Below are 26,151 nucleotides of genomic sequence, written 5' to 3' on the forward strand. Positions count from 1 at the left end.
AAGCCAATAGGAAATAGAAGAAGCAGGAATAATGAAGGAAAAAATTAAATCATGTAAAGCCATGTTCTCACCTTAACTCCTAAGAGTCTCTTTCCAGGATAAAATCTTTGCATTTATTATGTTCTGTCTTATACATAAACATCAGGTTTCCATAGACTTAAGATATTTTATGATATAATGTGTCAGAAGAAGGTAGGTGGTAAAATGTCATCTTCAATTTAAACCTGAGGAGATGAATGAAGATGAATATGGAGTTTAACAGAGAATAGGAAGTTCTAATGCTTAGTTAACAATTGACCCAAAGAAATAGATTTTTCCCTTCTGTAGTTTCTACAAACGTCATATTACCATCAGAAAATGGGAAAAAAATAAAATGACTAAAAAGATAAAATAGAGAAAGAAAACCACAGTGTACATGCATTTTTCTTAATGTATGGCAATATTTGGTTTCTGGACTCACACAAAAGTATTCTAATCTAGATAAATTACAGATAAAATGAATAATTTAGGCAATATAACCTTAGAATGTTTCTTTATTATGAAAATAATACATGTACATTAGGAGAAAAATTGGACATACAAATAAGCAAGACGAAAAAGATGAAAAGAAATCATTAACAGCAAAACCACCACTAACACTTAGGCATTTCACTCTTCAGGTCTTGTTCCGAGCATGCTAATGCAGCTAAACAAATATGCATTTTATAAAAGTGAGGATGTAGTACACATAGTTTGTAACCTGTTTTACAACCTAAAAAACATACAGGTAGTACATTTCCATGTTATTTAATATGAGTGTCCCCAGATGTCAATATTCATGACAACTCCTTAGGAATTATCATGTAGCTTTCTAAACATTCTCTTCTTTTAAATATTTAAACTGTTTACAAGTTTTAACTGGGAACATTTCTTTAAATGCCTTCATGCACACGTGTTGAAATACCTGACCACATTCATCATTAGAATAAATTATTTGAAACGGAGATGTTGAGTCAAAGTTTTAAAGGTCTCTGAGTCTTGCTAAATTGCTGTCCCAGTGATGTGTGGGCTCTACCACCAGCAGGAAAGGGAAATGACTGTGTCTGAACGAACACTGCATGTTGTCATTGTCTTAAAATTGTTGCTCTGATAGACTGTCAGTGTTTTAAGTTGGACTTTTAAATTATTTGTGAGAATAAACATTTTCACATGTTTGTTAATCTTTAATAATTCAGTAACAAACTTGAAAGAGGTATCTGATGTCTGGTAGACTAATTCCCAATCCAGCCGTAAGAGAAGCATATTCCAGCCGTATCTTGAATAAATCCCATAGGCTACACTCACCATCGTACAGATAGCCTTCTCTGTTATTGAACCACTCTTCATTATAGAATGACTCTAATGGTAAGTCAGACCTATCCATCTGAACACACTCTAATCCATCTTTATTCTTATGCTAGGGCAACAAAGAGCACTCTGTCTTTGGAGTGCTCCAGAGCACTCCGTCTGCTATGATCTGACACATTTTTCTTTGGCTACCATTAAAAAAATATTTATGGTGAAAGGATTATTTATTAGAAGCCAGGGTAAAAGAATTAGTTGAGAAATGAAATGTAAATTTCCATTAATTTCTCAGTAAATTTGTATAAAACAGAAGGCACACTTACTGATTTTAAACATATGAGATGATTAGGTTCTAGAGTCCATATTATTATTAGAAGGGAATTTATGTTTAGTATTATTTATATGATGTTGATTTTCTAATTATTCTGCCAGTAGAGCTTATGTGAGAAAATGGGAGTAATTGTAAATATAAAAAATTTTAATATAAGATTAAAAAAAAGAATATTAGAACTGACTGCATACACATGTGCTTAGTGTATGACTCTGTGTGACTTTATGGACTGTAGCCCACCAGACTCTTCTGTCCATGAGATTTTCCATGCAAGAATACCAGAGTGGGTTGCCATGCCCTCCTCCAAGGTATGTTCCCCATCCAGGTATCAAATTCTCATCTTCTGCATTGGCAGGCAGGTTCTTTACTGGTGAGTCATTGGAGAAGCCCCAGAATTGGCTTTTGGGAATATTGGAACACCTAATTTGAGTGGTAAATATTGTATTATTCTGTCCTAAAGTGATAGTAGTCAATACTTACTGAGCTCTTACCATATTCTAGGCATTGTTCTAAGGTTTTTATGATTTAGCTCATTTAATTGTCACTATAATCCTTGGTCATGTATGGGCATGAGAGCTGGAGCCTAAAGAAAACTGAGCTCTGAAGAATTGATGTTTTTGAACTGTGGTGTTGGAGAAGACTCTTGAGAGTCTCTTGGACTGCAAGGAGATCCAACCAGTCAATCCTAAAGGAAATCAACCCTGAATATTCATTGGGAGTACTGATGCTGAAGCTGAAGCTCCAATACTTTGGCCACCTGATGCTAAGAGCTGACTCATTGGAAAAGACCCTGATGCTGGGAAAGATTGAAGGCAGGAGGAGAAGAGGACACAAGAGGATGATATGGTTAGATGGCATCACCGACTCTATGGACATGAGTTTGAGCAAGCTCTGGGAGTTGGTGATGCAGAGGGAAGCCTGGTGTGCTGCAGTCCATGGGGTTGCAAAGAGTCGGACATGACTGAGCAACTAACTGAACAGAACTCAACTGATAATCCTTGGTGGTATCCACAGTTGTAATCTCCATTTCATGACTAGGAAAGCAAGACAGAAAAAAGTTAAGTGACTTACACAACCCATAAGAGGTGAGCCAGGGACCCCAAAGCAGGCTCCAGAGTCAATACGCTTTGCTGCTGCTCTATTCTGCCTGTGCAACAATCAACATGTGGCAGTATTGAAATTTTGTTGGTCTCTGAGTCAAGTGATCAAACGTTTTGTTAAGCATCTGCTATGGGTAAGCAACTCCTCTAGGCACCTTCACTTCCTTTAATGCCCAATAGGGCACTTGGGAACTTGACAGTCATCATTCCTCCCTTGTACATCCAGCACTGAGAGATGGGAAATATGGTCTTCCCTTCTCAGAGAATTGATGGCGAGGATGCCAGAGTCCATAGTAGGCCCCCATCTTGCATCACCCCATAAGACATTTTTGCAAAAGTTTTAAACTCTATGCTCTTTATTAGCTTCCCAGGTAGAGAACCCCCAAGCTAGTGATAAAGAACCAACACCCCGCCCCAGCCCACCCCAGCCAATGCAGGAGATCCAAGAGATGTGGGTTCAATTCCTCGTTCAGGACGATCCCCTGGAGAAGGAAATGGCAACCCACTCCAGTATTCTTGCCTGGAGAAACCCATGGATAGATAAGCCTGGCAGGTTACAGTCCATAGAGTTGCAAAGAGTTGAACACGACTGAAGAGACTTAGCACATGCACACATTTTATTTATTTCGCTTCTGGGGTGGCATAGTGGTAAAGAATTTGCCTACCAATGCAGGTGAGGTTAGTTCAAACCCTGGGTCACGAAGATCCCCTGGAGGAGGAAATGGAAACCCATTCCAATATTCTTGCCTGGAGAATTCCATGGACAGAGGAGCTTATAGCCCTGACAGGCTACAATCCATAGGGTTGCAAAGAGTCAGACATGACTGAGCATGCACACATGCATACTGTTTATTACATCCTTTAGTTTCTTTGTATTTGTCCACCAGGAATACTGGAAACTTGGGAGTATTCACCTCTTTCCAGTTCCCTGTACATTTTCATAGTCACCGTTTTCCCAGGAGTCAAATGTCTTTGGAAATGAAGCAATAGATTGGCCTTTGTGGTTTGGGGAAAAATTTCCATCTACCTTCAGTCTTTTGGATGGCAAAGATTTCCTTTAAAAAAGTTATAATTCTAAATAATTTATGTAGATACTCCCCCCAGTCAAGGAGGTAGAACTTAACTTTCCTCTTCATCTGCCTTCAGGGAGTATTGTGTAGACATTTAGGGAAAAAGTAACTTTGCTGAGACCTGGCAAGCAACCTTGGCCAGTTGATAAAGTTTACATCAAACAGTGGTAAGTCAGGTCAATAGCAGGTACCCTTGATAAATTGTGGGCTTCCCCGTGGCTTAGTTGGTAAAGAATCTGCCTGCAATGTGGGAGACCTGTGGTTCAATCCCTGGGTTGGGAAGATCCCTTGGAGAAGGGAAAGGCTGCTCACTCCAGTATTCTGGCCTGGAGAATTCCATGGACTGAATAGTCCATGGGGTCAAAAAGAGTCTGACATGACTGAGCGACTTTCACTTTCACTTTGATAAGTGGTAATGAACATAACACTTCACCTCTCTTATCTTTCTTCCAACAACTCATAATCCCCATCTAAGCATTAGAAAAGCATCAGTTCAGTTCAGTTCAGTCGCTCAGTTGTGTCCGACTCTTTGCGACCCCATGAACTGCAGCTCACCAGGCCTCCCTGTTGATCACCAACTCCCGGAGTTCACTCAGATTCACGTCCATCAAGTCAGTGATGCCATCCAGCCATCTCCTCTGTCATCCCCTTCTCCTCCTGCCCCCAATCCCTCCCAGCATCAGAGTCTTTTCCAATGAGTCAACTCTTCGCATGAGGTGGCTAAAGTACTGGAGTTTCAGCTTTAGCATCATTCCTTCCAAAGAAATCCCAGGGCTGATCTCCTTCAGAATGGACTGGTTGAATCTCCTTGCAGTCCAAGGGACTCTCAAGAGTCTTCTCCAACACCACAGTTCAAAAGCATCAATTCTTTGGTGCTCAGCCTTCTTCACAGTCCAACTCTCACATCCATACATGACCACAGGAAAAACCACAGCCTTGACTAGATGGACCTTTGTTGGCAAAGTAATGTCTCTGCTTTTGAATATGCTATCTAGGTGGACATAACTTTCCTTCCAAGGAGTAAGCGTCTTTTACTTTCATGGCTGCAGTCACCATCTGCAGTGATTTTGGAGCCCAAAAAAATAAAGTCTGACACTGTTTCCCCATCTATTTCCCATGAAGTGATGGGACCAGATGCCATGATCTTTGTTTTCTGAATGTTGAGCTTTAAGCCAACTTTTTCACTCTCCTCTTTCACTTTCATCAAGAAGCTTTTTAGTTCCACTTCACTTTCTGCCATAAGGGTGGTGTCATCTGCATATCTGAGGTTATTGATATTTCTCCCAGCAATCTTGATTCCAGCTTGTGTTTCTTCCAGTCCAGCGTTTCTCATGATGTACTCTGTGTATAAAGTTAAATAAGCAGGGTGACAAAATACAGCCTTGACGTACTCCTTTTCCTATTTGGAACCAGTCTGTTGTTCCATGTCCAGTTCGAACTGTTGCTTCCTGACTTTCATACAGATTTCTCAAGAGGTAGATCAGGTGGTCTGGTATTCCCATCTCTTTCAGAATTTCCCACAGTTTATTGTGATCCACACAGTCAAAGGCTTTGGCATAGTCAATAAAGCAGAAATAGATGTTTTTCTGGAACTCTCTTGCTTTTTCCATGATCCAGCAGATGTTGGCAATTTGATCTCTGGTTCCTCTGCCTTTTCTAAAACCAGCTTGAACATCAGGAAGTTCACGGTACATGTATTGCTGAAGCCTGGCTTGGAGAATTTTGAGCATTACTTTACTAGCATGTGAGATGAGTGCAATTGTGCGGTAGTTTGAGCAATCTTTGGCATTGCCTTTCTTTGGGATCGGAATGAAAACTGCCCTTTTCCAGTCCTGTGGCCACTGCTGAGTTTTCCAAAAGCATCAGACAAACCCAAATTGAAGGAGACTCTACCAAAAAAACGGACAGGTGTTTCTTAAACCTGTCAAGGTCATCTAAAACAAGTAAAATCTGAGAAATTGTTTTATACCAGAGGAGACTAAGGGGTCAGAAAACTAAATGTAATGTGGGATCCTGGGACAGGAAAAGAGCAGTTAGAAAAACTGGGAAAATCCTAATAAAATACTACTAATAATGTACCAGTATTGATTTTGAAATTGTGACAAATGGCAATATAAGATGTTAACAATAGGGAAAATTGGGTGAAGGGGTTCCAGAACTCTCTACTATCTTTATAAATTTTCTGTAAATCTATAACTACTCTACAATGGAAATTTTACTTTTAAGCTCATTTAAGTTTGAGAGATAGTCAACTAGGACAGAGGAAAAGGAAGGAGGGAAATTAACATTTATTGAATACTATTATTTATTAGATACATCACTCAGCATTCATCCTTCTTATCTCCTTTAACACCACAGTAAGAATCACACGCAGAGCAGAAATTGAGGCTGAGAGAATAAGAAACATCTCAAGGTTCTATGAAAAAGTGAAAGTGTTGATCACTCAGTCGTGTCCAACTCTGTGACCCTGGGGACTGTAGACTTCCAGGCTCCTCTGTCCATGGAATTCTCCAGATCAGAATACTGAAGTGGGTTGCCATTCCTTTCTCCAGGGACTCTTCCCAATCCAGGAATCAAATGTGTGTCTCCTGCATTGCAGGCAGATTCTTTACCATTTGAGCCACCAGAGAGGCCCCAAAGTTCTATAGCTGCTCAGAATGTAACAAAATTGGGAATAAAGGTTAGAAGGGGGAGTAGTAATCACAAAGGGTTAAAGAATGCAAGGAAAGGAGGCAGAAGGAAGAGGGCAGTCCCTGTGACTCTCAACAATTTTGTGAAAATAGGGATGTTTTCTGACCAGACACTTCCCAAGAAAATAATAATTTTTGGCAACATGGCTTGTAGCTGTTAAGGCTGAGGTCTATGACAGTAAATGTTAAATATATTTGAAATCATTTCCTGTTTGCTGACTGGAATTATATACAACCATGTAATGGTTTCCCTTCCTGTGTTTTATTGATAAAAACTTTTTCTGTAAATTTAAGCTAATCTAAGGTTTTCATGTAGATTTTATATGACAAGTCTCAAAAATACTGAGTTAATTTTTTTCTTTTTGCATTTTGGATACCATAAGTGAAGATGCAGGCATAACAATGGAGAAAAGAACTTTTGATCAATAACAGTAATTAGCCCATATAATTTACACATAGGGCAAGATAGTGTGCATTTCTCTGACATTTTCTTCTGAGGACGGGACCCTTGCTTAAACTGACTTCTCCTTCTCTGTGACTCTTCCTCTTTTATACCATCACCTGGCTAGGCCTTGTACTCAAAGGTGTAACTTGGTTAGTGTAAACAAATGTCACTACTTAAGTCCACAGGATAGAGATTTTTTTTGTTGTTGTTAAAGGTATACATTTACAGCCAGAAAGTGTCTGTTCATCCTTTGTGGTTGATTTTTATTTCATCATAAATTATTTTCTTCCAGTGTCAGACCTTCAGAAGTCATAAACTTAGGTGTGAAATATATGGAAACACATGACCTTTACGATGGTGGAATTATACGAAAATCCTGCAGTAAGTTATCACTGTTGATATATTTTTATTATGTTATTATTTTATAGATTGTTATGAAGAAAACAAATAACTATGCTATGTGCCAGGAATATTGATGGTGGTGGTTTAGTCGCTAAGTTGTGACCGACCCTTGCAACCCCCAATGGACTGTTCGCCAGACTTCTCTGTCCATGGGATTTCCCACGTAAGAATACTGGAGTAGGTTGCCATTTCCTTCCCCAGGGGATCTTCTTGACTCAGATTGAACCAGGAATGTTGGTATTCCATAATAAACCTGAATAAGGTCTTGTGATCTCCATTGAATAAAGGGAAGACAAAGAGGCTCAGAGATATTAAGTGACTTGTCCAAGCCTTCGCAATCAACAAGTGGAGGAAGTGTAAAGTCTAAGCCAGAAAACATGTGGAAAGTGCCCAGTATAGTTTCCAAAATAGAGTTGGCACTGAAATGTTAATTTTCCCCCCTAAATATTTAAAAGATAAAAATAAAACTAAAAGTTTTTTTTTTTCTCAGAAAGTCCCAAATCACACAGAATAGTGTATTTTTTTTTTTAGTTTTGGCAGACCAGATAATTATTTAAAAAATTAATTAAAACAAAAAATTGTTATCATACTGAAGTGTATTATTTAGAAGAGTAGTGAGAATCATTCTGGAAGCTCCATCATATAACAAGAATATTTCACTCATTACAAATCTTTTGTCAACTTATGTCCAAGGGGGTGCTGCACTTCCATAGAGCAAATATGCTCATTTTTGTTGAAATTTTTGTTGTCAAAAGGTACATTATTATTTGTTAATATTCAATGCATATTTATAAACTAATTTGCTCCATAGGGGTTTTGCCAAGATTACATGAAATAATTATATGTGAAACACTTTAGTGCTTGGCATATTATAAAAACTCAATACAATTTTATTACTAATATTATTAATTATTATTAGTATTATACCTTGGAACACAACTTTTGGAATGAAATATGTTTGAGTAGATGTCCAAGGTCTGCCATTTACCAATGATACTTTACAGGTTGTGAATATTTCTCCTTTGGTTTGACATACACTGGTTCCCAAAGTATGTTCCCTGGTCTACCAGAATTAGCATCACTGGAAACTTAGAAAGGTAAATTCTGGGGCCGTATGCCCACCTGCTGGAGAAGGAAATGACAACCCACTCCAATATTTTTGCCTTGAAAATCCTATGGACAGAGGAGCCTGGCGGGCTCAGTCCATCAGATTGCAAACAGTCGGACATGACTGAGCAACTAAGCATCCCCACCCAACTAAATTAGAAACAGGAGTGGTGCAAGTGGTTTATGCTTAAACAAGCCCCGCAGATGACTCTGATATCTGGTATAGTTTGAGAACCACTGACATAGCTTGTCTCTGAGTAGATGCTGGTTACAAGACAGCACAATGAAAAAGCACAGTTTTTACCCTAGAGCTAACAATCAAGAACACACAGAATCACATCTTTTTAATTAATTATTTTTTGGCTGAGCCATGTGGCATGTGGGGTCTTAGTTCCCCAACCTGGGATCCAACCCATGCCCCCTGCAGTGGAAGCATGAAGTCTTAACCATTGGCCTGCCAGGGAAGTCCCTAGGGTCATGACTTGAATTAAGTTTTTGTAGACTTCTATTCCATTTGCTAGGGGCTTCCTCAATGGCTTAGCAGGTAAAGAATCCACCTGCAATGCAGGAGATACAGGAGGTTTGGGTTTGAGCCCTGGTTGGGGAGATCCCCTGGAGAAGGAAATGGAGAAGGAAATACCCAGCCCACTATTCCTGCCTGAAAAATCCCATGGACAGAGGAGCCTGGTGGGCTATGGTCCATGGGGTCATAAAAAGTCAGACATGTCTTAGCGACTAAGCACACAAGCATTCCATTATCCATTTATCCCATGAAGCAAAAAGAAAACTTTCCACTCTTCCTTCTCATTATCTCATCGTGTGAATCATAGATATAGTAACACAGCCCTGGTTTACATTATAGCAAAATGAAATTGTACCTGCATATTCAAAATTTTAGATATATTGTTAAATTAAATACTGAAAAATAGGTTTCACCTCACAAAGCCTGCAATTTTCTTGCAGAGAAACTGGGCTTTTTCCAAAATTGCAGAATACCCGTTTTCAAAGGAAGATCGCAAAAGAATACAAAATGAAAAATAAATGAGTGGGGAGTCTTGAGTTTCTTTTCGTCCCTTTGAATAAAAGGACCATGGCTTTATCTTGAACAGCTGTGTTTACAGGGTTTGCTGATCACTGCAGCTGTACCAGCTGAGTAACAGGAAGGTTAAATTTTTAAAAAAAGAAGTTAACTTGGAAATGTGCTAGCTCTTTCTGAGGAATTAATGATATTGTACTTTTTTTTCCCATCCTCCCTTAAAACTTGCTGTTGTGAAGGCAGTTTTAGGTCATTAAGCATTGGAACGTTGAAAGAGCTACCTGAAGTGAATAAACCAGCTTTTCTTCTAGACCCTGAGAAATACTTTAGGGAAGGCCCAGAGGAGCAGTGTCCCCAAATTCCAGAGTTTCCATCACTTTCTGAAAGTAAGTCCTCAACCACTGTACACTTCGTCCTTTCTCCTCAGGAAACTCAACCAGTTAAGAAAACAAAATGGAGAGACATGAAGGGAACACATGTTCACCTTGTAGATGGCAGTGAAATGAAGTGTGGTTTGACTATTAAGATTTATAGCTTAGTTGCTGGTCAGTGCTCACAGAAAGGACAAGCTAATGGGCTGAAATACACAAAAGGAATATTTTTATTTTGCCACTTTTCTGAAGTCAGAAAGCCATAAACAATATGATTCTGCTATGAATAAGAACCTTTCCCCCCCAGTAATCTGAATTTTCAAATCTGATACCAGAGAAAGAGACATCCTAAGGCTGCTTCTGAACAGAATCTCTGCCAATCTGGGTTTGTTCTTTTCATGTGAAACTCTATAAATGGCGGCTACTTAAAGTGTATTGTTTTAGAGCCTTCCAGCTGCAACACTAGGCTAATAGGATGAGAGGAAAAGAAAGCTTATCTCAGAACATAGAAGTGAATGGGCTCTGAACATTTGGAAACAAGATGTGCAAAAGAATGCTCTATTTTTTTTCAGATTGTTATAGGCTTCCAAGTTTCCAAGAATTTAAAGAGTAATTCTGTATAAACATCCTACCCGCAAAGAGGGGCACAACGGGAGTGCAGGCGATACAACCTGCTACTCAGCGAGGCACTCGGAAAGCATATGGACACCACAGGGAACTCATTTAAAATAATTAATGAAAAGAGACATTTTCAGCCTGTAGTAGTTAAAAGATCAGAACTGCACTCTAACCATCTGAGATCTGTGGTTTCTAAACTTTTCAAATCCTCTGCGATTGGGGTTCAACATCATCCTTGAGAAATAAGGAGGGAGGTGTTTATGCTTACACTTGAGGAAGTTTAAGCCTCTTGTCTCTGCTTGCTTCCCTATTACAGCTGGTCAAAATGTGTGTTTTTTTTGTTTTTTTTTTTAATTCCCCTTGGAAGCAAGGTACAGCTGCCATTCCTCACCACGGTATTTCCACTCTAATTATTATCAGCTTCCTTTGCTTTTTCGCAGTTTCTCTTTTCTAAATCTAGCGTTTATTTGCTCTCAGGAGGATCATCTATGATACCTGCTCATTTCCTTTTAAAAACATGAATCCATAAATGGTAGGGCTTTAAATAACCTTTAGTTCATCCGACAGGGCTTTCAGTCTATCAGCCAATTGCTTTTTCCCCAGGATGATTCATTTTCAAGAATAAACATGGGAGGACTTATCTCATCCTGCTGAGTCACAGACGGAAGAGAATTTGGGGAACAGCGAGTAAGAAAAGATCCAGGGAGCCAGAACAAAGTGTAAAGGCAGTCCAGGCGTAGAACATGTACCCAGGAGGAAACCAAGATGGAGCAGAGTTAGAATTGAGGCAAGAGAAATAGGAGAGGGAGAATGCAGAAACCTGAGAGCCACGAAGTAGGAGAAAGAAATGATGAGCGCAGCAAATGACTCTTCTCAGATCTGGGAGCTCCTGTGTTTTTGAGGAGCCTTGCCGTCTGTGAGGTCGCACAGAGTCGGACACTACTGAAGTGACTTAGCAGCAGCAGCAGCACATTCTGCAGCAGGAAAATTCTCCTTTGTTTTCAGACAACTGCTCCTCATGGGCAGGGAGGATGTGTAAGGGAAGGTTGGGGTGAATGACTGGTTGGAAATACCAAAAGTGCAAAGAAGTACTTTGACAAGTACATTTTCAAAGTTCAAAGAGAATTTTTTCTCCCAGATATCTTAATATGTTTTCCTGTAATTTCCACACGATTTAAAAAAGATGCTTTCTTTCTTTTGCTTTTCTATTTTATTCTTCAGCTTTTCTTTCTTTGCTCTCTTCTAAATATTTCTACTCATCTGCTTTCTCGGCAAGGAAACAGTTCCTTTTTGAAAAAGTTTCATCAACTTGAGAGAGACAGATATAAACTATTGAGGGTGACCGAACACATGACGCATGACACCACAAATGGGTTCTGTACCAGGCAAGAAGGCAGATTAAGTCTGTGCTGTGTTGTGCTTATTTGCTCACTCATGCCCGACTCTTGGTGATCCCATGGACTGTAGCCCGGCAGGCTCTTCTGTCCATGGGATGGAACCTAGGGGTCGAACCCAGGTCTCCTGCATTGCAGGCAGATTCTTTACTGTCTGAGCCACCTGCCTGGGGCATAATGCTCCCCAGGTGGCATTAGTGGTAAAGAACCCACCTGCTAATACAAGAGATGTAAGAGAAGCAGGTTCGATCCCCGGGTCAGGAAGATCCCCTGAAGGAGAAAATGGCCAATCCACTCCAATATTCTTGCCTGGAGAATCCCATGAATAGAGGAGCCTGGCAGGCTACAGTCCATGGGATCCCAAAGAGTTGGATATGACTGAGGTGACTTAGTACACATGGGGCATAAGAAGGAATTAGTTCAAATTTCCTCTGAGTAGTGGTGTTAGTCGCTCAGTAGTGTCCAATTCTTTGCAATCCCATGGACTATAGCCTGCCAGGCTCCTCTGTCCATGAGATGCTCCTGGCAAGAATACTGGAGTGGATTGCCATTCCTTTTTCCACAGAATCTTCCTGACCCAGAGATTGAACCCAGGTCTCCTGCATTGCAGGCAGATTCTTTACCATTTGAGCTACAGGGAAGACCCTGTGGACTTAAAATGGGTAGGAGTTCAAAGGGTGAGGAAGGACAAGAGGAAGTCTAGACCAAAGAAACGTAAGGAAAAACGTAAGGAAATCAGGAGTGAAGTAGGGCAGACGTCCAAATGATTTCAAGCTGGCTGCAGTGGGTAACTCAGACAGTGTCATGGTGACTGAGTTTGACACAGATGAACAGAGTTGAGTTTGGAAGGTGTTGAGTTTGAGGTACTGGTGTGCTAGTTAGAAACAAAGGTCTGGAGAATGCTCCAGGATTGGACCATGCTCTGCATAATAATGGTCTTCAACTAGCTGATATAGAAATCATGTCTGCTCATGTGTGTATTTAGCCTCCCTGGTGAATACTGAATGCCTTCTCTGCTGGCACTTGTGCTGGATGGTGAAGGGACAGAGCTGACATGTAGAGGGACAGCCTTCAAAGTTCTTGACGATTAGTTGGGGAAATAGATAAGGAAACAAATCATTACGTTGCAGGAAGGGGGACGTCTTCCAGGGCCCAAGAGTGGGCCTTGTCTAATACTCAGAAATGAATTGTCTGAGGAGACATGTGTGCTGACAAAGGAAGAGACTTTATTGGGAAGGTGTGCCCAGGTGGAGGGCAGGAGGGTAAGGGAACCCAGGAAGACGGCCTTGCTATTTGGCTCAAAGTGGTCTTATGGTAATGGGATTAATTTCCAGGTTGCCTCTGGCCAATCATTCTGACTCAAGGTCCTTCCTGGTGGCATATGCATCACTCAGCCAAGATGGATTCCAGTGGGAAGGATTCTTGGAGGGTGGAAGAATATATGGACTGGCGTCTCCTTTAGACTGTCCCTGTTAATGGTGGTGTGTTGGTTCCGTGTTCCTTACCAGGACTTATGGTTATTATGGTGCTTGGCCTGGGTGGGTGGTTTTAGTTAGTGTTTCCCCATCGCAATTATGTTTTACAGCAGAGACTATAATAGCGATAAGCCCTGGGCACTGTGGGACCATATGGAGATTCATAGATGATTCTCCAGAGAAACCAGATCATGCCTGAGCTAGATAGTAAAAGTTAAATGTGATATTATTCAGATTAAAAAAAAAAAGGAGTATATGTTTCTTGCAAAGGAGCAGTGTATGCAAGGGTAAGGTGGTATGAACAAGATGGATGGTGTGCGCTTAGGGAGCTATGTGTAGTCCCATTTAAATGGCTGGGTTCTAGAAGGAACATGAGAATTAAGGCTAGAGAGGCAAATGGAAGCCAAAGCATAGAGCACTCAGCTTGCTATGTTAAGGACTGGTATTTATTTTACCAGAAATGAGGAGACATTGGAATGTTTCAGTCAACTGTTCTGAATTATTCCATTTTATCTCTTCTATTAATTCTTCAGTTTTTATATCAGTTTGTGTTATCCTTTTAATGATTATTATAAAGGTTACAATACTCTTTCTTGTGTCCTTTAGTTCTTCTTGGGGTACTAGGCTTCCAACTGAGATTACTTTCTTTCATTCAGAACTTCCTGCAGTATTTCTTATAATGTCTGATGGGTCTGATGGTTAATCATTTTCCAGGCTTTTTGTTTCTGAAAGATGTCTTTATTTCATTTTGACTTTGAAAGGATACTTTCACTGGATTTAAAACTCTAGATAGCAGTATTTTTCAACTTTTTAAAGATACTATATCATTGCTTCCTTGCTCCCATAGTTCCTGTTTATAAAGTTCCACTCTTCATACTATTGTTACTTCTTTGAATGTAATATTTTTTTCTGACTGTTTTAAAGGTTTTTCTCTTTATCTTGGTTTTTAGCAGCTTTATCATGCTGGGCATAAATACACTTTTCTCTGTATCTATACTGCTTGGGGTTGATAGGAATTTTTGAGTGCATCTTTCTTCAATGTTGGATAATTCTCAGCTATTATCTTTATTTCTTTTCAATTACCACTTTCCAGTCCTGCTGGGATTGCAATTACACATATTTTGGACTTTAATTATATCACAAATGTTTCCTGTGTTCTTATATTTCCATTTTATTTTCCTCTCTGGGCTTCATTTTGGATGTGTTATATTGATTTATCTTTGCATTCACTAATCTTGTCTCCTCTGCAATTCTTTTAAACCTATGATATCAGTTTCCCATGTTAGATTATATATATATGTGTGTGTGTGTGTGTGTGTGTGTGTGTGTGTGTGCATATATACATATATTCAGTTCTAAAATGCCATTTGAATCTTATATATATATTCTAATTCTCAGTTGAAAATACTTATTACTTATGTTTTAAATTACTTTATGTCATCCATTTTGTCCAAATACTCTCTCTGTTTTCTTTAACATATTTATAATTTAAAGTCCTGGCCTGCTGACATCAATATCTGGATGATCCTTGGATCTGCTTCTAATATCTATTTTTCCTTTTTGGTTATTGGTCACATTTTATTTCTTTCTTGCAAGTCCTATAATTTTGTACATTTTCTGGTACAGTTTTTTTAATTGTATGACAGAAATTGTGTAAAAGTTCTATAGATAATGAAGTTAATGTTATTTTCTTTCCTTAGTTGGACGAAGAGCATGAAGTGTGGTTTGTGTTAATTCAGTTAGGAATTGAGTTCAGTCAGAGCCGGGTCATGGCTGCAGTTAGACTTTGTTCAATTTCAATTTCAAATGTTTGTTTAAGGCCTCTCACGTTAGTGTAGTTATTGTCTTCTAAGTACTGTAAGACTGCGGGAAATGTTAATCTGCCTCCCCAGTCCAATTCATGGTCTCCCACACCATCCAGCACTCAGATTAAGTCCTGTAGGGAACCCTGGGCACAGTTACAAAGTTCCTCTGGATTTCAGTCCATCACATCAACCCACACAGTCATCCAAAGCCTTCTGATTTTCCTTTCCCTTTAGAAAAGTCTCTTTGTCTGTGGCAAACTTGTTTCTTAGCAGTGCCTGGACAGGATTAATCCCCAGAGGGAAGAAAAGATTTGGCAATCTCAGCTCACCTGAGAAGGTTCTACCATCTCATGTATTTTAATTTGATAATCTTTGTTTCCACAGCCCTCTATGGCTTTAAGAATATCGTTTCTGTAATTTTTTTTCCTTCTATCTAGTCCAATGAGAAGGATGACCTGCCGCTGCTTATATCCTACCCAGAAACAAAATTCCTTTTGAAATCTTTAAACAGGAAAATGCCATGTCCAGATTTGCATTTTAGAAAGCTTTCTGGAAACTGTGTGGTGGATACATTATAATGGGGCTAAACTGAAGGCAGTGGATGTATTAGAGCTGTGGGAACTTGTGTGACATCAACTACCTGCTTTTCCATGTTCACTTTGCCTTTTACTAGTTTATATCTGGATAAATTACATAACCTACAAATTCTCAGTTTTCTCATCTGTTGAATGGGACCAATGGTGCCTGGAGTTGTGTGGATTAATTTTAGCAGTGACTAGCCCATAATAAGCATAAATGGTAACTATTATTATTTTGAAGATAAGGAGACCCTGAAAGGAAGTAACTAATCTGAGAAGGGTTGCAGAGATAAATGAAAGGATTATGTGCCCTGGTGAGATGTTAAGACATGTATGATTGTCAGGTTTCTAGCCTGGATAACTGTGTCAATAAAAGAGGCAGTTATTGAGAGAGGACTTATAGGAGGAAGAGATGGTGTAGAGTTAGTTTCAGACTATGTTGAGACAGAGGCACCTGTGGGTCATCAACCAAGGAAAGCTAGCACTTTTCCAAGAAACTGACTATAGTGGGGAGGAAAGATAAAGACCGATAACTGAGAAGCCACTATAAGTCAGGAGAATTACAGTCAAGGCATATTTTAGAATTAGTTTTATTTTTTAGTTCATTTTTTCTTCTGATTTTAGATAGAATATATGCACATTATAAAACACTGGCTAGTAAGAAGTAAAGAGATTCTAAAGAACACAGCAATAGGGGGTCTAAAGAGCAGCCACTACTTCCAGGCCTGAGTTAGATGGGGGAAGATGTGCACTAGGGCTGAGACCCAGACCTTGTAGGAGTGGGTTCATCCCTGTCTCACTGGATGGCAAGATGGCAGAGCTGCTGCAGGTGGAATTTGCAGAAATCTGTTAACAGATTCTCTCCCATCCACAGGGGGTGTAGAACTCACTGCAGAGCCATGAAGGGAGTGCAGGGGAGGCTGTCACAGGGAGGAATCACACTGGTGGCCTTCCCCTTGCCTCCTGGGGTATTATGGAAAGTCATTCACTGGATGGTGGCACACAGGTGGCACTCTGCTGCAGTCACCTGAGAGGGCGACAAGGGAAGCTGCCGGTTCTGGAGAAGCCATACTTGCATAACAAGAGTCTGGAGCTGGAGAAGACACAAGAGGAGCTGGGTCCTTGGGAAGCCACGCTGTAGGTGTCCAGTGCTGGAGGAGCAGCCCTGTAGGAGGCTGGTGAGAGAAGCACCCACTTAGAGAGAAATCCAGTGTCCCTCTAGTGCCCTCTAGTGACAGAGCTCAGCATCATACCAGCTGTTAAAGTAGAGCATTTACAAGACTCTGGCCCATTATCACCCGGTGCTTAAGAACCTGCCTGCCAATGCAGGAGACCTAAGAGATGTGGGTTCTATCCCTGGGTCGGGAAGATCCCCTGGAGGAGGGCATGGCAACCCATTCCAGTATTCTTACCTGGAAAATCCCATGGACAGAGGAACCTTGAGGGCTACAATTCAAGGGTGGCAAAGAGTCAGACACGGCTGAAGTGACAGCATGCAGGCACAGACCATTATCACACAGCAAGCAGTGAAGAGTGGAATGGGAACTGAGGAGCAAAACATTGGTAGTTGGCATAGTACCCTGTTCCTTGGCTATTCATGCTTTTTATTCCTCTCCTGTCCTTCACATTATTTGGTAACCTTTGAAATCACAGCCATTATCCCTACTAAGTTATAAGGTGTCAATGGTTATGGTTGTCTTTTGAATAAAATCTGGAAGACTCAAAGCAATAAACATATAGTAAGGGCCAAATTTCTAGCATAAGCATGGCTTCAAATCAAGACTATTTGCTATCTGTATGACCTTGATCAAGTCAATTAAACTCTCTATGCCTTAGTTTCTTCAACTAAAAATGGGCATCATATTTGTTACCCTCCCCATAATGTTGTCGTGAACATTAGGTGAAATAACCCATGTGAAGCCCTTAGCACAGAGCCTGTCACCTAATCAAAGTTTAATACATTTTCTTTATTGATGATATTATTATTCCACTAAATACCTCTATGACATAGGGATTATTATTGCCCCTATTTACTATATAAAGGGTCTCTGGCATAGGCTCCATGGCATAGAAGAAGAGTTTAAATAATTTATCTAGCTTTGCATAACCAGTAAAAGGTGGATTATAGTTGAGAAGAATCCATGTTATTCAGGCAGGTGTCCATGTTATTAATATTTCTAGATGCGGCCCCTCTTGTTCAAATTTCAAATGATGAAATCACAATCCCTGGGCAACCTATTCTTATGATGATTTATAAATCCAGCTATTTCACTTAATATTGCCTGTTTTTATCATTTTCATTTAAAATTGTTCATCTCCTTTTTCATAGGAGGTATTGAATTTAAAAATTACTATTATAAATGGCACTTAAAAAAAACTCTTAAAAAAAATCTCAAAAAATCTTAAAAAAACTCAATCACCAATACAGTCCCCCCTCCACATTATCATTACAGAGTCTACCTTAAGTCTTTGCCCTGCATTTTACATACATTCTTGAAATCTCCATAATTACAGTGTTTGGAAGGTTATTTGGGGATTGTACGATGAGAGGCATTTTGCCAGACTTACTTTCAACACTCTAAACTATTATTTTGGAACTTGGGACAGTTTTCAAACACTTTGTAACCCCCAGGTGACTTTTTAATCTTACCTACTGGGTTTTTCAGTGTTCTTTTGTATTTTCTTTCTTTCCCTTTCAAGTTGAAACATCTTTCACAATCTCTCTTTAGCTTCCAAGTTGTTCCCTGTGGGTTCTCAAACAGCTTGAAACTCCTTTTTGATATGCTTTATTCAAAAAACTGGAAGCTACTTAGAAGTGGCTCTGGGTCAGATTTTGTCAATAAATTCCCCAGAAGTCATTCAAATTGTACCTATAATATCTTTAAAACTTCCAGGGTAGAAGAAATGCTGCATTAGTGATACCTCGGGCGAGTTGTTTTGTTGTTGTTGTTGTTCTGTCAAAGACAAAATGCACAGGATAAGGTAAGAGATAACTGTATTCAAGCTATTGCAAGAGGAAGAACATTCATTAAAGAGGAATATCTCAACAAAGGAAGGGGGCTTGAGCTCTTACAGAGACAGGTCGAAGAATCTCAATGAATCCGAGTCTTATCAGACTTATGAGGAGGGTGGAGAAGGCCTTATCGCAGAAGGAGAGAGAAAAGAGTGGTCTTTTGTTGTCATCTGTTTCCAGAACATGAGAGAGTGTGACATTTCTTAACTGCCTCCATGTTCTGGTTTTACAGGATCCAGGTAAGGTTCAATGTTGTTAGCCACCTTACTTCTGTTCAAGATGAATGAATACCGCTCATTGTTGGACAACCCAGAGGTGATCATGAATTCTCTGGGTTGGGCAAAACAGTGTCTAAGAAGTCTCTCTTGGGGATTCTTGCTGGCATTGCTCCAGCAGAACCAGTTGAGCCCGATGTTAAGAGGGAGTGGCAAAGGTCAGTTGTTTCTAAGTCCGGGAGGTCCTGACAGCAAAGGAGAGCTGCAAGGCAGCCTAGAGACTTGGACTGTCAGGTTTTAGTTCTCAGTTTTAGACAGATGTAAGAGGAACTGAATAAGTTTGGAGGATTGTAGTCAGATACTGAAGAAAACTAGAACTGAAAAATTGGTTCAGTTCAGTTCAGTTCATTCGCTCAGTCGTGTCTGACTCTTTGCGACCCCATGAATTGCAGCACGCCAGGCCTCCCTGTCCATCACCAACTCCTGGAGTTCACTCAAACTCATGTCCATCGAGTCAGTGATGCCATCCAGCCATCTCATCCTCTGTCATCCCCTTTTCCTCCTGCCCCCAATCTCTCCCAGCATCAGAGTCTTTTCCAATGAGTCAACTCTTCGCATGAGGTGGCCAAAGTATTGGAGTTTCAGCTTCAGCATCAGTCCTTCCAATGAACACCCAATACCGATCTCCTTCAGGATGGACTGGTTGGATCTCCTTGCAGTCCAAGGGACTCTCAAGAGTCTTCTTCAACACCACAGTTCAAAAGTAGGGGTTAATAATTTGTACAAGATAATAGCCTCTGACACAACTTGCAGGTAGGGTACCAAAACTGGTGTTTTCAAGGAACAGGAGCAAGTCCGTTAAAACTCTATCAGATGAGACAGAGTTTGCATATCCATGCTGCTGCTGCTGCTAAGTCACTTCAGTCGTGTCCGACTCTGTGCGACCCCATAGATGGTAGCCCACTAGGATGCGCCGTCCCTGGGATTCTCCAGGCAAGAACATTGGAGTGGGTAGCCATTTCCTTCTCCAATGCATGAAAGTGAAAGGTGAAAGTGAAAGGTAAAATGAAGTTGCTCAGTCGTGTCCGACCCTCAGCGACCCCATGGACTGCAGCCTTCCAGGCTACTCCATCCATGGGATTTTCCAGGCAAGAGTACTGGAGTGGGGTGCCATTGCCTTCTCTGTTGCATATCCATGGCAACCTACAATTTACAAAGAGGGGAAAAATAGTTCCAAAATAGTGAACTCAGCTAGAATCTGCCTACTTAGAAGGATATGCTAGAGTCAATACTGTCAAATACTGGGTTTTCATTGCTCTCTATAGTTCTTAAACTATAGGTAAGACATATACATATAAAATCCACCCTGCTTTATAATATAATCTTAAATCTAATATCAATAAAGAAAAATAATCTGATATTATGGAAATCTTCTTACTTGAACAAATATTTAAGTAAGAAATAAGAGATTTCTACATGTTATTCATTCCAGGAAATTTTAGATAACTGAAGGTCCAGATTGAGCACAAAACTCAGAGACATCTTAGAAGGAAACAAAAAATCCTTCCTATTATATCTTTGCTTACATGATAGCACCATAAATTGAGTGCTACAAAATAGAAGTCATTAATGTGTGAAAAACATTTTTTAAAAGATTCAACAGATGGTTCACATCATATGTCATCAGGGAAACTCAAAGTAAAAAAGAACAATGAGTTATCACTATGCAGTCATTAGAATGGCCAAAATCTAGAACATTGACAGCACCAAATGCTGGTAAGGTTGTAGAGCAACCGACCAACTATCTTCCAAAGTGGCTGTACAATTTTGCATTCTCACCACGGGGAAAGAAGCTAATCTGTGAGGTGCACACTGTGTGATTCCCATGACTCCTACTCTGTGAGATTCTGGAAAAGGCACTGTTGCTCATCTGATATATAGTTAGTCTTCAACCAGGGGGCAAAGGGGAGATCAGATGACAAAAGATTAACTTTGCTTTATTAAAATCAATGGATCATTTTATTTTCATGAAAATGTTTGAATAGCTTCATGACCACCACATTTTTCATTTTCATAATTTTTAAAACACCTTTTGGTTATCATTATTAACAAATCTGATTGGGCAGCCAACTATAAAATAAAGTGATCAATGTATAATGTCATCATTTCCTGACTAGGAAGTAGAGACTGTAAATGTTTACTGTTAACACTTGATGTTAATTTTTAAGAGCAGGTGTTATGGTTAGTGGGTGGATATACAGATTTGCGACATGGAAATCCACCCTTCTATTACCATAACAGAGTTCCTCGGGTCTCTGGAATGTAGGAATTTCAAAGCGTGAGGAGTGCGCCTGCCCTTTACAAGCCTGGAGAATCTTCATTCATTTGTTCATTTATTCAACATATATATATATATATATATATATTTTTTTTTTTTTTTTTTTTTTTTAACCATCTTCTAAATACCAGACACAATGCTGCATGCTAAGGATGTATAGGATATAAAGGCAGACGTGGTCTGTGCACTTATTGAATTTATCACCTAGGAGCAATAACTAAATAACTGAATATAAGAAGGTACATTTGGATAGTGATATTGATAAAAGGCAGCTTCCCAGGTGGTGCTAGTGGTAAAGAACCCACCTGCCAATGCAAGAGATGTAAGAGATGCGAGTTCGATCCCTGGGTTGGGAAGATTCTCTGGAGGAGGGTATGGTAACCCACCCTAGTATTCTTGGCTGAAAAATCCCATGGACAGAGGAGCCTGGAAGGCTACATAGGGTTGCAAAGAGTCAGACACGACCGAAGCGACTTAGCATGCATACATTAACAAATGGTATGAAGAAAACAAAGCAAGATAATGTGATGGGATGTGACTAGATGGAGCATCAGTGAAAGTTTCTCTGATTGTTGAGCTGAATCCTGAAAGATAAGAGGAAATAGTTCTTCAAACAATTGAGGGTAGAATATTCCAAGGATGGGAACAGAAGTGTAAAGCTACTGAGGTGGGGACAGTGTTGGTGTATTCTAGGGACAGAAATGTCAGTTTTGCCGGAGCAGAGTGAGAGAGATGCTTGTAGGGGGCATGAGGTGAGGGTGGAGTGGGTTAGGGATCAGGTCACATGGGGCCATGTAGCCTAGGCAATAAACCTGGGTTAATTTTAAATGTGAAGGAAGTCTTAGAAGGCTTAAAGATGGAATGTGACCCAATGAATCCAAATACATTGGCTGTTACTAACCCTTCTGAGTGAACCACTCACCAAGATTACAAGTAAGTTGTTGGGCCCAAAGGACAAGAAGTTTGAGGCTTGAGGTTCTACATGACACCTATATGGGAACTTGAAGGTGCTTTAAGATAAGCTGTATGTTTGAATAAATATAAATTTTCTTTACAAGGAGTATCTGACAGATTCTAGTCACAAATCACAAGAACCTTGACAAACAGTCTATTTGTCTTCATAAGAACACTTCACCCTTCACAACTGTTCTGCCTTAAACAACACACTTCATGGCAAGTGTATCAGTCAGGGTTCAGGGAAGCCAAAGTAGCAGGACCATGTATTGAAATTTATGACAAGGAATCACCTTATGGGGTTGTGAGTCTGGTGCAGCAAGTCCAAGAAGAGTAGGGCTGAGTCAGGAAGGAAGATTATGGGCAGATTGAGCATAGGCTAAAGCTGTCACCCACAGCAGTTAAAACAGGAAGAACATGGAACTCATGGGCACAAGCAGAAGCCTTTATCCAGTATGTTGGCATTTCTTTTCTCTCATAAGGAAGCCTCAGTCCTGCTTTTGAGGTCTTCTAACTGGCTAAGTCTGGCTTTCCCAAATTATCCAGGATAATCTCCCTACTAAGAGTCCATTGATTAGGGATTTTATATGGGCAAAATTCTTCAGAGATGCTGGGAGCCGGAGTGAGGACCTCCACCCATGGCAAAGGTCATGAGGAAGGAGGCTCAACATACGCAAAGGCAGGATCGAGCCTCAGGAGTCCCCCTGGAAATTCTCGAGCATCTACACCCAAAACCAGAGTCTGCCTATTTTACTACTTTGTGCTCTCACCTACACCTCTGACTTTACGGGGGGCTGTCCCCCACCACCTCTTTCTGAGAAGGACTTAACTTAGAGCTCCAGTTAATAATAATTCCTGGGTGTGATAGGAGTGTTTCAATCTACAAACTCCTCTGAAGGTTCTCTAGCCTGCCTGACAGGCTTGTCTGGCCACATGTGATTGCTCACAGTCTCCCAACCGTGAGAGGCACGAGATGCTTTAAACCTTCTAAAAACAGGTTCTTTAGAGAAGTTAGAAAACTATTAGTATAAGTATAGTGGGCTGATTAGAAATTGTATTGGTGAAGGGTTTTTCACTTGTTGAGCCAATGTTTACTGCTAAATCTTTACATCCCCTGCCCTTATACACATTAATGAATATATAGAAGAAATAAGTATTAACCTTTGATATTAATCATGTTAGACCTTAAGCTAAGCAAATTCTTTCCTTAATTAAAACCCACTACACCTCACCCTATAGGAATGTAACTTTATCTGGTGCCTTCGGAAGGTGGCGTCTGTTTTAAGAATAATCACCCCTGGAGAAATAAGTGTTCTGGTTGACTGACTGCTGTCACAAGGAGAGGGTCATAAATTGTCAGCAGGCCCCCTGGCCAGAAAATGATGTAACACCCCTAAGACCTTTGTATACATCTGTATGAAGCACCTGACTTTAATAAAAGTCAGGACGGCTGACCTCGCATGACTTTTGTATAACATCTCAGTGTATAAAAACAGACCCTGGAAAAATAAAAAATGGGATCAGTTCCTCGAAAGACTGGTCTCCCCATGTCGTTCTTTCTCTCACCTTCTGGCTGAACCCCCATCTGGAACGTGGAGGCTCGTCAAGCCTACTAATTATGCCTGGGCTTCTAAGATCTGACCGGGGAGGCCTTAGTGTCTCCTCTCCTTCGGGAGAACGGGAGGACGCCTGTGGCCTATGTAGGTGACGTAAATTCCTTGCCTTGGAATTTTATTAGCTTTCCACGTAAACCAAGTTATTCAGACTCTTTTCTCCACTGAATTTTCCTGCTGAGCTATCCTCATTCTATTACTCTTTATATCTCTAATTAATATTTAATTAAAGCTATTGTATCCTGATTGCCGAAGCCGTCTCCCCTTCAAACTCCCTGGATCAGCCGGGGCTGGACCTCGCAGAGCAACACCTAGATTAGTGTTTTGTTGAATAACTGAGAAGAGTCTTCAGAAGAGTCTGTGATGAAAACGAGTCGTCAGAGCAAGGTTAAAGATATTCTTTTATAATCTTAAAGAGGTTCAATAAATGGATAATGGTTTCTTACATGTATCGTAATCCATGGCAGACTCACTCATATGCAAACATTATGCCATGAATCCAGCAGGTGTTGTTACTCTGAATAGCGAGATGAATTGAGGACCATTCATTTGGAAGGTGTTAGGTTAATGACATGACTTTTGCCACATAAAGGAGTTAGTGAAGCTAATGTAGGTTAAGTTATATAAGTTTTATCCACAAACACCCCTGTGAATATTAGAAGTTACAATCACTATGGTGGCTCAGATGGTAAAGAATCCATCTGCAATGCAAGAGACTGGGGTTCAAGCCATGGGTCAGGAAGATCCCCTGGAGAAGGGAATGGCAACTCATTCCAGTATTCTTGCCTGGAAAATCCCATGGACAGAGGAGCCTGGTGGGTTACAGTCCCTGGGAGTGCAAAGGGTTGGGCACAGTTGAGTGACTAACCCTTGCCTTACCTTATCACCTTATGGCAAATAGATAGGAAAAGTGTGAAAACGTCGCAGATTTCATTTTCTTGGGCTCCAAAATCAATGTGGATGGTGACTGAAGCCACGAAATTAAGAGACGCTTGCTCCTTGGAAGAATAGCTGTGTCAAACTTAGTGTTTTAAGAAGCAGAGACATCACTTTGCTGACAAAGGTCAATATAATCAAAGCTATGGTTTTTCCAGTAGTCATGTATGGATGTGAAAGTTGGACTGTAAAGAAGGTTGCACGCCGAAGAATTGACACTTTCGAACTGTGGTGCTGGAGAAGGCTTTGAGAGTCCCTTGGACAGCAAGGAGATCAAACCAGTCAATCCTAAAGGAAATCAGTCCTGAATATTCATTGGAAGGACTGATGCTGAAGCTGAAGCTCCAATACTTTGGCCACCTGATGCGAAGAGCTGACTCACTGGAAAAGACCCTGATGCTGGGAAAAATTGAGGTCAAGAGGAGAAGAGGGCAACAGAGGATGAGATGTTTGGATGGCATCACTGACTCAATGAACATGAGTTTGGGCAAACTCAGGGAGATAGTGATGGACAGAAAAGCCTGGCATTCTGCAGTTCATGGGGTCACAAAGAGTCGGAGACCACTTAGCAACTGAAAAACAGCAACAGCAAGGAGGACTTTTAGGGTGTTCTGGGTAAGGAGAGGAAGTCAGATTGCAAGCAGGGATCATTTCCAGGTAAATATTTCAGGTGCCTTTTGTAAAAGAAATCTGAAGACGAAAAGGACTCAGCTCTACAAAGCTTCCATTAATTTGTTGAGATTTATTTTCTCATTCTAAATACATAGCCACTTTTATGAATAATTTTGTATTTGTAATTTTTTGTTCATTTTCTTAAAGAAGGCAGCAGGAAGTAGCCAGAAAGACCTCGACGCCCCTATTCCCAAAGAATTGGGCCTCCAATCTCTTGAGGGGGGAATGTTAGGTAGGTAGAATAGGGAAAAGGAGTCCAAAATGGCGGTGGCTAAAAGACAAGGAAGGTCCAAGGACCAGAGTGAAGACTTCAGGCAGAACAAACAGAACAAACAGCACTCTTGGCTAAGCCCAATTTACATAGGGCAGGCCCAGGTGGAGGAAAAAACATATAAAAGGAGGAGCCAAAGCGCTTTCTCATGGACTGTCTCTCTTTCGTGCGTGCGCTCTTTTCTTTCTCTCTCTCTCTCTCTCACTCTCCTGCTATCTTCTAAATAAAATAGAGCTGTAACACTGAAAAAAAAAAAAAAAAAAAAAGGCCCAGTAAATAGATATCCAACCTTGCATATGAATTTTTTATCATTTGTTTTTTAACTCAAAAATAAATAAATAAATTATCCCTGACAAGAACTTACAAAGGCCTTTTGGTTCGTTATTGGTTGAAT

At 40.3% G+C, this 26,151-nt stretch overlaps 1 protein-coding gene across 2 annotated transcripts in view; it reads left to right on the plus strand.

The window, feature by feature from the left end:
- Positions 1-26,151, plus strand: part of WDR49 (WD repeat domain 49) — a 169,179-nt gene that overhangs the window by 132,481 nt on the left and 10,547 nt on the right. For both annotated transcript variants that reach the window (XM_070373695.1, XM_070373701.1), the window contains 2 exons: positions 7,252-7,340; positions 9,744-9,890. In XM_070373695.1, the coding sequence (XP_070229796.1) occupies positions 7,252-7,340; positions 9,744-9,890 (236 nt within the window). The remainder of the gene's footprint in view (positions 1-7,251; positions 7,341-9,743; positions 9,891-26,151) is intronic.

The sequence above is a fragment of the Bos mutus genome, chromosome 1 (genome assembly GCF_027580195.1).
Source record: "Bos mutus isolate GX-2022 chromosome 1, NWIPB_WYAK_1.1, whole genome shotgun sequence".
In the NCBI taxonomy this organism is placed as follows: Eukaryota; Metazoa; Chordata; class Mammalia; order Artiodactyla; family Bovidae; genus Bos; species Bos mutus.